Here is a 13,677-nt window from a genome sequence, read left to right as displayed (position 1 = left end):
CAAAATGTTCTATACCAGTCAACTGAGTCACAATGAGCTATACAGAAAGTTCTGTCAACTATAAAGCTCGTCCAGATTCCAGTGGGTTTGCTCAAAAACTTCTCCTTCGACAACCACCTCGTTTACTACTGTTCCACATTCAACTCAACTTTACTACAACAACTTCACCAACACTTCTTTTATTGATACTCATTCTTGATCGAACCTTTACTTCGACTTCTACTTCATCATTCCAACCAGCCAACTACTCAACCTTATTGTCCCTAATCATCACCTACCTACCACCATGCCTTCCTTCTCATCTACCTTCTCCTCTATCTTCAAGTCCTCCAAGAAGAAGAATCCTACCAACAAGAACTCCTCCGACATTGTGGAGATGACATCTACTTCAAAGGCTTCTAATAAGAAGATCACTACTACTGCAGCCAGTAATGGCATGAATATTGACAACGTGAATAACAATACCAACAAGAGCGACAATAAGATCGCCAAAGCCAGCTACAACAACATGAACAATAAGACTTTCAACATGGCCGATAAGAGCCCTAACAACAACTATTACAATAATAAAACCTCCGCCACCACTACTACGAACGCCACCAACAACATAAACAACATCAGCAACGACTACAATAAAACCAATAACAACATCGCCACCAATGATACCGAGCCAGTCGACCTCGGCATACCTCGCAGAGGCCAGTACATTACCCGCGATGGCATCGACGTCGTGGCAGTCCTTGAGACTTGGTAAGTTCAGCTGAACCATCTCGTAAAACAACTGGCTAATATGCAACAGGCATCAAATCTACACCGGATGGCAGATCGTCTCCGCTGAGCTAGAGAGAAAGGAGAAGATGCGCCAACGTCGTCGGTTATGTGAGTATATGAATTCTTACATAGTAGCAGCGTAGTAAGCTAACTGCTGTGCAGAAACGGAGTTACCCGACAACACAGACAGCAATCGGGGAGTTGATTGGATTATCTTATGTATGGGGATGCTATTTATCTAGTGTAGTAGGGATTCCTGTAGGTTTTCGTCCCCATGAGGGTTTTCCTACAGGCTTTTATACCCATCCCGAAGGCAGTATGGTATGTGGTATAGAAGATAGAATTATGATCCTGGAACTAAATATAAATGATTTACCGCCTGTATTCCTCTTTATCTACCAGTAATTTGAGGTGTACCTCTGTATGAGTTGGGTTGTGTTTGTAGTCCTCGATAGATAATTCGTCGATTGAGATTCTCCAACCAGTGTTTCAGTGCTTGTAGGTCACGTATAGAAAGCAGAAAAAGCATTAAGGATACGTTTCTAGTCCTACTATTTCTCTGTTGCCAATTGTAACTTTTGTTCTCAATAAGGTCTTTAACCCTACAGCTTTGCCATCACTTGTCTTGCAGCTAACAGATCAATATGAAGGAGACAGAGTATCTCAGGGTTGTAATAGATCCAACCCTCTATAATGTCACCACCTATATCTTAGAAACCTGAAATAAGGCGCTTATATGTTAATAGTGACAGACCCGCACCGCCAAATGTCTAAGTCATCGACATCACAATAGCGACACATCTGACTCACCAGGAACAGCTTCACCCTGTCATGACATACTATGGCATCATCACAACGGGATCTCCTATTCCTCATTACGAATCTACACTCCTTTCCTCTCCTTCTCTTTACCATTATACTCTATCCCATCAAACCCACTACTTCATCCGCGTCAACTACGAACAAATCCAACCCTCAAAAAACTAAACAACCACCTGAACTCACCTTATACTCCCAACAAAATGAAGTACACAGACGGCCAAGTCACCAACTACTCCTCCCAGATCATCGATCTAGAAGCCAACAAAGATAGCCCATCCACGGAAAACATTCCCTTGTCAACATATACCACTGCACCGACTCAGCCTTGTGACACCCCCTGGCCGGGAACTACTCAGAACCAGACAACTGCTCAGGAGCAAACTAAGGCTCCAGAACCGAGACCTACCCCATCATATGGTAAGAAGCCCTCTTGATGTGGGAGACCTATGCAAGGAGGTTATGCTAACAAGCATCTCAGGACACAGTTCTGGCTGTGGGACCTGCTTCCTGTTCTTCCTCGCTTTTGCATTTGCATTCCTTTTTATTTTTGGGTGTCTCTATTTCGCCTATGTATGTATATACTCTTTTGGTGTGACTGATCAATGAGGTAGTCTTTGTTGCTGATGGTGTGATAGCATAACTATCCTTGGTAAGAAGTAGGAAAGACGATGCGTAGGGGTGACTTTGTGGATGAATGATGATTGGGATGGAACAGACTGAGTGTTTGAGCTGCTTGAGGGGAGGTGGATGACTTGCTGATATGTGTTTGTGATGTTGTTGATTTAGCGAATTTGTCACTTTGGGTTAGTGTTGGATTTGAGTGATTTGCCTTTGGAAGAGTCTTTGCTATATGTTGGTGAGATGTCACTGCGATGTTGATTGTGAGCTGTAAGGAGTATCTGCGAGGGAGATGTGAGACTACTTGAATGATACCCAAGTTACTTGTCAACGACTTCTACATTGACTATTGAAAAAGTAGACTAGTGATGTATAACCACCAGTAAGCAGCATGTCCGTAACAGCACGGTTCAATCCAACCTCACTCCATAATCACATCTCAGCATCCACACCCACAACCTATACCACCTACCACCAAGCCTAGTATCCTCACCTCACTCCCTCCCCAGCCCTACCACCATACCCTATACCCTTCCTCCCCTCCCACTTCCAACACCTACAACCAACCCACCACCACTACCAAACACAACACCACCAACAATGTCCCCCTCAACTCCGCCAACTCCTCCAACCCTCCAACACCTCCTCGCCCGCCTCGCCCTCGCAAAGCGCCTCTTCCTCAAACCGAGACCCAGACGGCGACGCACACAACAAACCACCACCACAAAGAAGAAACCCACAACTACCCCTCCCGCACGCGAATACTCCCTCCGCAAACGCCCTCCACCAGTCACCACCCCAACTACCATTCTCACCTCCTGGCGCGACGAAGACGACAGTACCGACGACGACGACTACGATCCGCGAATCGAGCGAGCGTACTTGAAACGCAAGAAGCCAGTGAAGCGAGCAAAAACATCCTCATCGGAGAACGGGAACTTGAGTCTCATCGTAAAGATCAAGATCAACATGGAGAGTGAGGCCGGGAAGGCTTTCCTGGATAATTTGGGGATGTATCAGGATGATGATAACGATCCGATAATCACTGACGAGGGACTTGGAATTATGGATGATGGAGATGTAGCCATGGGAATGTCATTACCATCATCAGCGTGCAAGCCATGCATCGAGACAGGGCGGCTATGTTCCATAACCAGTACATTTCCCCTGAATGGTCAAGAACCAGACACAGGGATAATGAAGTACCCATGCGAACAATGCATCCAGGCCACTATTATCTGTGAACCCATGTCCACCCAACCCATACCTACACTCCTCAATACCCACACAACAACTCTTCCCGAAATCAACACCCCCATAATCCAAACCATCACAACAATAACCACCTCCCTCACCCACCCCATAACCCTAACCCCAACATCCCAAACCTGCTCCTTCTGCCCCTCCCTCCCCTACAGCCTCTTCGGCCACTACCAACCCCCACGAACAATCTCCGTCTTACCGATCCTGCCCCGGGGGAACAAATTAGGTGATTATATGGAACTACATCCGCAATTATCTACTACTACTACTACTGCAGCAACACGCATATGCGTGACATGTGCATTGGAACGATTGAGGATAATGCTGTGCGGTACACATACCCACACATCATCAACATTATCACCACCAGTACCATCTTCGGAATCTTCTACTACATCAAAATCCATCCCAACACCAACGACCCACAAAATCCTCCCACTCAAGGGCTACGACCCCAATACATTCGATTTCGAGGCCGCGTATACAAACCTCGCTTCATCATCATCATCATCATCATCTCTATCTTCAGCAAGTTCACTACAACCTACTACTACTACTACTACTACTAACCCGTGGTGTTCTCTGTGTCCGCATCCTGCGTTTTATGGATGTGCGAGGTTGCAGAGTAGGGATGTATATCTGGAGGAGATTACTGAGCCTCAGGCGATGGGTATCGGATGTGGGTTGTTGCTTTGTGAGCGGTGTGAGGTGTTGATGCGGATGTATAAGGGCAAGGTGGAGGATGTGGTGAGGAGGAATGAGGAGGATGCGGTGAAGAATTATAGTACTACTGGTGGGAGTGGGATTGGAGGGAGTAGAGCGGATGTGGGGTTTTTGTTAAAGGGGGAGTGGCTTTGGAGGGTGTTTATGGGGGAAGGGGATTGTCTTCTTCGATCTTTTGCTGGGTCTTAGGGGATAGATAGTATTAATGGATGCATCGATCAGTTGTCATTTAAATTAACTTGATTAAGCCAATATCCGTAGATTAAAGAGTTTCAGTTCGCCACGCCTCGCTAATACATAGAAAATTCCAACGCCGTCAGCTGCAGATACAGTCTTCCTGCAGTCGTAACAATGAACTTCGAAAAATTGCACCGAGTCAAGACACCGGCATCGACTCCTGTCCCTCCAGCGGCTTCCGTCGGGGAATTTGCACCCCGTTTCGCAGCTGCTCCAATTTGATCACTCCCGGTCCTGTGCAGATCCGTCCGGTCTGCATCAGATTGCGCAGGCGTTTGCGCCGCGCCTCGCCACTGCGCTCCTCACCACGCCCGACCCCTTCATCTACCCACTCGACTCGCTGCACCTTGAAGCTCATTCCGTCATGCGAGCCCTCCCAGGCTCGCGACTTCAATCCGAACAACACGCTGGAGTCGTATCGCTCCAACCGGGGAAGAATCAACAGCGTAATATGCAGGTCCTTGTCGTTTGGTGGCACTGGCGGCACCCGGGGTCGCTCGCCGTCTTCCGCGCCAACATCTTGCGCCGTTTTAGGTGCATGCTGATACGTGTCCCTGATTTCCAGGTCCAGTAGATCTACATCCACATCCTCACCCCAAGCACCGCGGATGAAGCCAGAGTGGATTGCCGCCGCAACAGGGTCCGAGTCGTCCGTATACACGCCTGTGCCCCAGAGGGCGCGACGCGCGCAGATCTCCTCGCGATGGCTGGTGTCGATGCGGAAACGCGGCACGCGGATTGTAAACGTACAATTCTCCTTGCCTTCAAAGCGAGGCAACGGAAGCGGTGTAGTCGTGTAACCGAACTTGGCACTTTCCAAGGTTGCCTTCTCGGTGGGTGCGCCGATCCGGGGCGCATACAAGGTCGAGCCTAGGTGGTGTCGAGGCAGATGGGCGACGCTCGACAGGAGTGGTTCGATAGTAACCACTGTGCGAGGCTCGCGCATAGGTGTGACAGCCGTATTCCCGGCCGGTCGGGGAGCATGATGGTGGTGATGATGGTGATGGTGGTGGTGATGTCCAAGGGCCTGCGCTGCGGCGGATGCGCTGCCTTCCCCGGGGGTGGCCGTTCGATGGAAGAAATTTACCGAAGACAGGGGACGGCTAGAGCCAAGAGCGGCGGCAGCAGCAGCAGCGGCAGCTTCTTCTTCTGGCTTATGGCGATGATGATGATGGCTGTGCACATTAGCATGGGTACTACAAACATGAAGAATAGGGAATAACGTACTGATGATGGTGGTGATGGAGATGCCTGCTCCGTCGACCGCGGGCACCCAGGGCGGCCGCCTCGCTCTCGGCGCGACCATCCTCGTCGCGCGACTTCCGCGATCGCTTCCCATTCGCTGAGCTAGGCCGAGCAATCTTGGGATCATCTGTCTCCCCATTGCTGGACCGACCAGCCGCACTGTCGCGTTTGAACGGGCTCGGAGCCATGGGAGTCGAAGGACCACTGCCACCAGTGGTAGCAGTGACCCCTCCCACACCACTTCCAATCCCGGAGAAAACTCGGCCAAGCTCATTCTTAATTCCGGCCTCACCCGCGGGACCCAGGATCTGAGCCTGGGCACCCTGCACCGCCTGGGGCAGCGGCGATGCGCGCCCCCCTCGCTTCGCATCTAATCCCACCCCGAGAAGGTTACGATGCGCCATGAGTTCATCACTTCCTTTGCGTCTCTGGTCATCCGACGACGCGGAGTGAACGGCCGAGGGCGGGCCAGCGGACGATGTGGGCGGAAAGGCGCGAGTCTCAGTCTGCAGCTTGCTGAGGTATGGCGGCTGATCGTGTGACGGAGGAGGCGGCTGATTGGGAGGGGGATGGACGGAAAGCGAGGGCTGTCGCGACCCTCCGAGCTGGGAGCCCAAGGACTTGGTGTAGCTCTGAATAGCACCAAATCCAAAACCGGCGCCCGCCTCCGGGACAGAAAACCGTTTCGTCTCAGGCGACGGGGGCTGGGACCGGCCCAAGTCCCAGGCAGACGCGCCTTGTTGGCGATGCGCTGCAGCCTCCCGGTCCCCGTAAGGCGGCCCGTACCGCGATGGAGGGTGAGACGCGGCCTTGGTTTCAGCCTCGTGTGCCATCGCACGTTCTCGTTCACGATGGGCCTGTTCCTCCGCGTGTCGATCCGCATACAGGCCTCCGTACCGGTGATGCTGGGCCTCATGGCCCATATATGATGCCGCTCGCTGATGCGAACCGGCAAATGGACCCTCTCCGGGCCCGGCCACGGCAGCAGGCCGTGACAGCGGACTATATCCAGTGGTGCGAGGCGGCGGTTCGAGGTGCTGCGGCTGGCTGTTGGGACGAGGAGCGGGTCCGCTGAAACTTAAGCGGCGTGGTTCGTTATACGGGGCTTCGGCGGACGATATTTGGGGCGAGGGATGGGTGGAGCTGGGCTTGTCGGGATACTGTGACGATGGCGGGCCGCGGGACAGGCCACCGAATTTCGCCTGTTCTGTCATGGGCTGGGGAACACCGCCGGAGCCGGATCGGTATGGACGTGACGGCTGGTTCTTCGCAAAGGTCTTTTCGGGGGTCTGGGAGCGTCTGAAACCTGGGTATTCGAGCGGAGACGGACGCGCTGGCGCGGTCGGCGGGGACATGGCACCGGGGGCCGACGGTGGGTGGGCGTTCCCATACGGGGCGGACGAGACTGGAAGACGCGAAAAGATGGACGAAGAGCCTACATCCCGGCCTGGTCGGTCAGCGTCCGAGCCTAGCATGGACGATATCGACATGCTGCTCCCTGGACGGTGATGAGCCGGGTTGCTGGGAGGCTCACGCGACAAGAAGGGAGTGGACAGGGACGGAGCATTTCCCGTTTGGCCTCTGGAGGGATAGTGTTGGGGTGGTGAGGGAGGAGGCATACGTCGCGGCCCTACTGGCGGCGCAGCGGACTGCTCTTGGACACCTATGATAAGGGAAAAGTCGGAGTTAGCCAATATGTCCGATCAGCATAAACAACAGATACACTGCAAGAGAGAACCAGAGTGGTTGCAGCAAGCAAGATAGCAAGGACATCAGGGGATTGTTGCGCGAGTCCAACGGCCTGCGACTCACCAGGGAACGCGGGACTGCCACTGCTGCCCAAGGACCTCCGGCGACCTTGGTCATGCGACGGGGGAGGATTCATGTCGCATGCAAAGGGGGAGAAGGGAGCTATAAGGGAACGCGACAATCAGGAAAGGGACAGATAAGAGTTCAACCGGGAGGATAGTAGAATTAGGAAAGGTAAGTAAGCGGCAGGGGGGAAAGAAAGGGCCCGAGGGGGCGAAAAGAGAGGGAAGGGAGATGGGAGTGAAGGAGGGAGGAAGATGACGATGGCAGCAGCTGATGGGCGGCGAAGGAAGAAAGAATGGCGCGCAACAAGCAAAGCGAGTTCCGAACTGGGGCAGAACCCGTGACTCTGGGCCTGGACGAGCTCATGTCCGACGCTAGTCCCATCTGGGAAGCGATGCCCTGGCATCCCGGACTAGCCCGGATCGGGCATAGCGTTCCCGAGGCTTCCTGGGCTGGAAGTCGATCAGGCGCCACAGACGCGCCGCCTGCACTGCCCCTGATTGGCTCGCACTGCCGGGCACAAAGTTTGGGTTCCTTGTCGGAATCTGGCAGTGACGCTGGGATTGTAGTACGGATAAACAAATGCTGCAGCCGCGCCACACTGCACCCTCGCAGATGGCTAGACTCCGATCAGAGGAGCTTTTTTCCCCCTTCTTCTTTGCATCCTCCCAGTTCGGGCAGCTTCTGCTCCTTCTCGCATCTTACTTGCTTCTAGTCATGTCCCCAGAGGTCCGGTCATCGCGACGCGATCATGGTCTGACACTCCCGCATACCGGGCTCGTAGTCACATCCCGACATGGATAGAATATAAGAAAACAAAAGACCCAAAGAAAGGAGAGAACCGCACGATAGCAGAGCATTATTTGGGGGTTATCGGGCAATTTAATATAACTTGAAGCGAAATCATATCCAAAGAAAATGCAAGTTGCCTACCTTCGCGATATACCACCCGACGTTCGGGCTTGTTGACGTGACTGATCGGGTAATGAGGGTCTGGACGATGTTCAGGCTCTCGATTGCCCCCGGGAAGACTCTGCTCCTTCAGCGAGACATGGCTCGCTGCTGATGTGTGATACCCATTGCTCTCTGTTCGATATGCCGCGTAGGCGTTCTCATGGGCGTATGAAACGGGGGGCACGGAGGTAGGGACCGAGGAGGGCGGGTAACTGTAGGTTGGGGTGATACCGGATCGAGGCATCTCGGGCTCGCGGCGATGGAAATGGTCATAAAACATGCGTGGTGAGGAAGGGTGTGATGGTGGTGGAGGCCCGTAGGCGCGAGCTGGCGGCGCGGGGGGCGCAGCACGAGGGTCGTGGGCGACGACGCCCAACATGGACGGGTGCGTATGGTATGGATGATGAGGATGGTGTTTCTGAAAATCCATCATCATCTTCAGGGGAGGGGTGGATTGGGACGAATGGGGATTGCTGGCAGCATGAAGGTTTTGATTGATTGACTGGGGGGAGGGAAAGAATTGGGTTGGGGTTCGGGCGCGGATGGATGGTTGTCAGTCAGTCAGTTAAGGTAAGGTCGCGAAATGGCGGTAAAAGTTGAGTTTAATCGACCCCGAACGGGAGGGTGGGGAAAGGAAGAAGAAAAACAGAACACGGAGATCTTCAGTCGGATCTGGTAGCCGTTTCAATTCAACCGGTGATAAGGGGAGGGGATGATAGTATGGAGGGCAAGTGGAGGAAGGGGAGGGAGAGGAATGGATATGAGAAATGGAACTAGAAGCAGCTCCGAAAGCTCTGTGGATGGAGGAGGGAGGAGAGAAAGGATGGAAGCACGCAGCGAAAAGCAGGAGAAGGGGAGGGAGAGAAAGAGGAAAAGACGAGTGGAGAGAGAGGAAGAGAGAGCGAGAGAGCGAGGGAACGGGAAAGGAAGAGAATTAGGGAAAAACGGTGAGCGACGGAGCCAGGGAAACGGCGCAAGAGTTCCCTGTGAGGACACATCGGAGGGCTTTCAGGCCAATCAAGCGCATGCAAAAGAGCTGCTAGTCGGATCGATTTCAATCAGACGAAGCAGAAAGCAGAAAAGGACGAGCTCTCGACTTGAGTGTGGTCGGAGAGGCTGCAAATCCAAGTTGGCCCGATGGGGCCGTCGTGGGAAAGCGGGGAAACCTGGGTGGATCCCTCCTTACAATTACAGTAATTCCTTTTGGACTTCCAACATACTTCCCTATCTTGAACAATTTCCTCCATATTTTTATTAGTGTTCGATACATCACGGTTACAACTCTTCTACTTACTACTACTTACTAACGATGCCCAATCCTTCAACCTGGCCACTCTTCCACCAACTCTCCCCTCCTCTCCACCCGATCGCTGCCCGTTGGCATCCATGCCATGCAGCCCGGCGACGTGTCATGCGTCCTTCCAGTGGATAAAATCTACTAGGCGGGTGGGTAACAAAAAAAAACACTCACATTTAATTATTATTATTCTCCCCCCAGATGTGCAGAATTCCTCACGGACATTCAAGTATGAAGGCGACCTCCAGCATAACACAGACAATTAAAAAACAATTTTGAGATAAGGGAAAAGGGGAACTAATTAAAAGTCTTACTATCCCTACAACAATGACTGGCTAGTGATTTTCGTTCCCTCCGCCTCAACCCGGCTAGCGACACACAATATACCAAGTATAGTAGCACTATACTTGTACACCCGTGCAGCCCGAAAGGCATGCTGCTGCTGCTGCTGCTGCTGCTGCTGCTGCGACCTGCAGGATGGATTGGCACCCTGAAAGTATCAAGCATGGAGTACAGGCGCAGCAAGCAGCAGCCATGACTAATGACAGCAAGAAATGCCTCTTTTTTTTCCCCACCCTGCAATGTCTGAACCTGCCGATCCTGGCCGATGTGACCCTCCTTTCTTATTCCTCAGTCAGCACTATCAAGTAACTTATCAAGGTACTCTACTTGATTTTCTCGATCGGATTTGATATATTGTTCTCGCATTCGGAGGGTTGTAGGTCGTGGAAAAGAAAAATGTAGTATTAACGAGAACAAAGGAGGTCGGAGGATTTCGACTAAGCATACACTGAGTAGTAATTACCGAGTACTACAGGATACTCAAGATAAGGAAATCTATATGCAGAATGGGTAGCATAGTATACCATAACTGCTACTAGTCTACAGCGTACATTCTTCGGCTTAATCAATCATCCAGTTAATCTTGGCTCTGGATGATTGTAATGCTTAGATACCTGCCAAGGCATGTACTATGAGATCGATGGCATTCCCCACATTACTGATGATTTAAAGTCAAGCTCCCCTTGCATACCCCTTCTTTCACTTCGTTCATGTGGTCGGTGTCATCGCCACTCCTGACCATACCATGTAACAGACTAGTTGAGCTAGCACACTACTGGGTCTTGAGCATTTACTTGACGGGACAAATGTAATGTGCAGTACTGGGTATCACTTGCATTAAAAGCACTAATCATTATCATAGAATGGTTTCTCCCTCACGGGACACAACTACTTGCCCCATGTCCTGGGAGGATGCAGCGGGTGGCTGGCGGCCGGAACGGTCCCCCGCGACCCGATGCTGAAGAATCGCCGCCAGCCCCGGCTAGCACATCCTGTCCAGTCCACCTCGATGAGATCGGCCCCCTCGTTCACCAAGATGCGCCAGATAATGCGGCGCATCCCTTCCGAGTGGCACGGTATGCCTTCGTACCGAGCCAGCAACCCCTTTTGATGCGCGGTTTGCACTTGACTCTGGATCCTTTCGATCTGCTGTCGAGAAAACCGCCCGCGATAAGGAGATCCAATGGTCTCGGCAAAGTTGATGGAGGCACTGTACATTTGGAGCGCCTTGGTCAGAGATGCATCTTCGTCGGAGCGGGGAAAGGTCCCCGGTAAGTTCTGCTCAGAAAATTCCATTTCGTCTTCCGTCGAGGTCTGGACAGCAGCAGACTCTTCGACTTCTGGTATGACTGATTCATCCAAGAAGATACTCTTGCCAACGCTCTCATGGTCAATGGAAAGACCATCAAGGTCCACTTGCGCTTGACCTGTCAGAACAATAGTAATAGGCCCTGGGACAACCTGCGTCCCATTTCGGTGGGTAAGATACCCACGTTCGCTGAGAAGCGCCAGTTCAGATAAAAGACGAGACCACACACTGTCTGCGGAGGACCGGATCTCCAAGTATAATTTGAATTGTAGTGAATCCTGTCCAAACAGTCCTGTCGCGACCATGGAGTCGTGGTCGGGCTGAGCTTCAGATAAGCTCATAGCATCAAAGTGGTCCAATAGTGGTTCCAGATACACCTTGCGCAGCGTGGACTCGTTCCTGAGGCTCGACCATGAAGAGCCTACAAGAATGTCATCGTCCTGTAGCCAGATATCGGCCTTGACTCCAGTACAGCCCGCCGCAAGGGAGTACTGGATGGAATTTGAATGAGCTCGTGGGTTGTAGGATATACAAGCAGCTGGCTGGCCTTCAAACTCCGCAGGCCAATGAATAAATCCCGATTGTGCTTTGTACTGCTCGTGTAGGAAAAGATAGGAGACGCCGTATGGCAAAAGCGAGAGAAATTGAATCGCCACTCTACAAGTGAGTTAGTAAGCCCTAATCTCATGCCAGTCGACAGCTGGTAGAAGACATACAAGAACATCAAGAACAAACAGATCAGAGTAAGCGCGCGATCACTCCATCTCTTGGTCACTGCGGCACAGCATTTCCGAAGTACCCAAAGTACACCGGGACAACATTCCGTAGGATGAGAGCGCAACGGATGGTCCTCCAGCAACACCCACGAATAGGCATCGTACTCATCAGCACCGAGCAGGGGCTGGGTGCTACTCGCATCGCGGACGTTGACGTGGGTTGTGGCGGCCATTTGGCGGTCCCAAGTAGCCCACCCGACCTGCTGCATCTAGAAGGGGGTGGTGGAAGGCGATCGACGGGTAGATAGCAGAGAACCCCGGACGGGGAGGTCGATGCGGTGAGTGAGGAGCAGGAGGGACGAGGATGGTCGGATTTAAAAGGGGGCAAAGCGTGACACGAAGGCAGGCCCAGACAGCAAGAGATCCATGGTCCTGTGCGACGTTGGGAGGGCAGAGTTAAGTAACATGCCGACGAGCACACGAGATGGAGAAAGTGGATGGGGATGGGGATGATGATGATGTATAGCTCCAGAGCACGCCATTGTCGGCGGCGATGGTTCGGATGTTAGGGAGAAGCACCTCATGGAGATCCCGTCTGCGGTGAAGGGAACACGTCGGTCATGCCCATCATCTTGACTTTCTGACTATTGCTCCGACTGCACTGATTTGCAACCTCACTGGCTGAAAAAACAGTTCTTGCATTCAATGCATTGATTGCTATTGTTTCCCACGCTTCTTCCAGGGGCATGCTCACATGTTTGTGGTTGAAGAAAGTAGACATGGAAGGATAGAAAGCATCAAGTCTGGGCACCTCGCGGAGCCCCGTTCCGAATATTTGCACCTCTCGTCTTGCGTGAGTTTAATTCAGAAGACCCCATTTATCTTGCGACTAGTGGCACTCCTACGGTAGCACCAGCTCCAATGGGTGGACGGATCATCCAATCATGATGATCCTATCCCCTCTCCCTCATGACGATCATCATCACCCATTGGTGCATCGGTGTGATGCAATCGGATGACTTATTGGGTGCTGCATGCCAATCCCGGCAATTGCAGGCCATCTTCACTTTGTTCATTTTGTATCTTCATCAACGCCCCTCTTTCATCGGATTCTTGCACTGTCAATGGAAACTCGATGACGAGACTAACAGCCGGTTCCTTTGCTGAAGCCGAACCCCGATCATGTCCAGCAGCACCGGAAACGGGCCAGGCACAACAGTAATGGGCATACTTTCCCATCAGATCATTAAACTAAAGCCGCCGTCGCGTGTTAGCGTCGGGTCATTCACCCAGCATTGTTCAAGGGCATGATGCCACTAGCTGCCAAAGCGAGAGAACGCGTCCCAGCTCCCGACCGTGAAAGGGTGTGTGCCACAACGGTCGGTCCGTTGCTAACAAGGATTGGAGAGTGACCACTTAGGGAGAGTCGGTCGCAAATGATAAGATGATAAGTTAGAAGAACAATTTTCGCAGGGCCTCACTACTCCGATCAACAGAGACAAGAGAATAGTCGGCGATCGAACTTCGATCAGCGTGTCTGGTGCGGACAAAATCCAACAATGGGTTGT

General features: G+C 52.2%; 5 protein-coding genes across 5 annotated transcripts; 3 read left to right on the top strand and 2 right to left on the bottom strand.

Moving 5' to 3' along the window:
* Positions 1-286: 286 nt before the first annotated feature.
* BO79DRAFT_250861 (uncharacterized protein) lies at positions 287-976 on the top strand (the record flags this gene model as incomplete). Its single annotated transcript, XM_025685837.1, has 3 exons — positions 287-750; positions 800-883; positions 934-976. 3 exons carry the CDS (start codon positions 287-289, stop codon positions 974-976), a joined length of 591 nt encoding a protein of 196 aa, XP_025543990.1.
* Positions 977-1,793: 817 nt separating this feature from the next.
* BO79DRAFT_250860 (uncharacterized protein) lies at positions 1,794-2,246 on the top strand (the record flags this gene model as incomplete). The annotated part of the gene is made up of 3 exons (XM_025685836.1): positions 1,794-2,010; positions 2,072-2,163; positions 2,229-2,246. 3 exons carry the CDS (start codon positions 1,794-1,796, stop codon positions 2,244-2,246), a joined length of 327 nt encoding a protein of 108 aa, XP_025543989.1.
* Positions 2,247-2,811: 565 nt separating this feature from the next.
* BO79DRAFT_137478 (putative C6 finger domain protein) lies at positions 2,812-4,386 on the top strand (the record flags this gene model as incomplete). Its single annotated transcript, XM_025678120.1, has 1 exon — positions 2,812-4,386. One exon carries the CDS (start codon positions 2,812-2,814, stop codon positions 4,384-4,386), a length of 1,575 nt encoding a protein of 524 aa, XP_025543988.1.
* Positions 4,387-4,573: 187 nt separating this feature from the next.
* On the bottom strand, positions 4,574-7,564 carry BO79DRAFT_137596 (uncharacterized protein; the record flags this gene model as incomplete). Its single annotated transcript, XM_025678129.1, has 3 exons — positions 4,574-5,609; positions 5,662-7,342; positions 7,492-7,564. The coding sequence occupies 3 exons, from the start codon at positions 7,562-7,564 to the stop codon at positions 4,574-4,576; spliced, it is 2,790 nt and encodes a 929-aa protein (XP_025543987.1).
* Positions 7,565-10,972: 3,408 nt separating this feature from the next.
* On the bottom strand, positions 10,973-12,550 carry BO79DRAFT_235022 (uncharacterized protein; the record flags this gene model as incomplete). The annotated part of the gene is made up of 2 exons (XM_025684441.1): positions 12,110-12,550; positions 10,973-12,050 (listed from the first exon to the last, which is right to left on the bottom strand). Exons 1-2 carry the CDS (start codon positions 12,376-12,378, stop codon positions 10,973-10,975), a joined length of 1,347 nt encoding a protein of 448 aa, XP_025543986.1. The 5' UTR covers positions 12,379-12,550.
* Between the last annotated feature and the right edge of the window lie 1,127 nt (positions 12,551-13,677).

Source organism: Aspergillus costaricaensis (genome assembly GCF_003184835.1).
Source record: "Aspergillus costaricaensis CBS 115574 unplaced genomic scaffold BO79scaffold_3, whole genome shotgun sequence".
NCBI classification, from domain to species: domain Eukaryota; kingdom Fungi; phylum Ascomycota; class Eurotiomycetes; order Eurotiales; family Aspergillaceae; genus Aspergillus; species Aspergillus costaricensis.
Note: the sequence above shows the minus strand (reverse complement) of the source record. Positions and strands in the feature narration are given on the sequence as shown.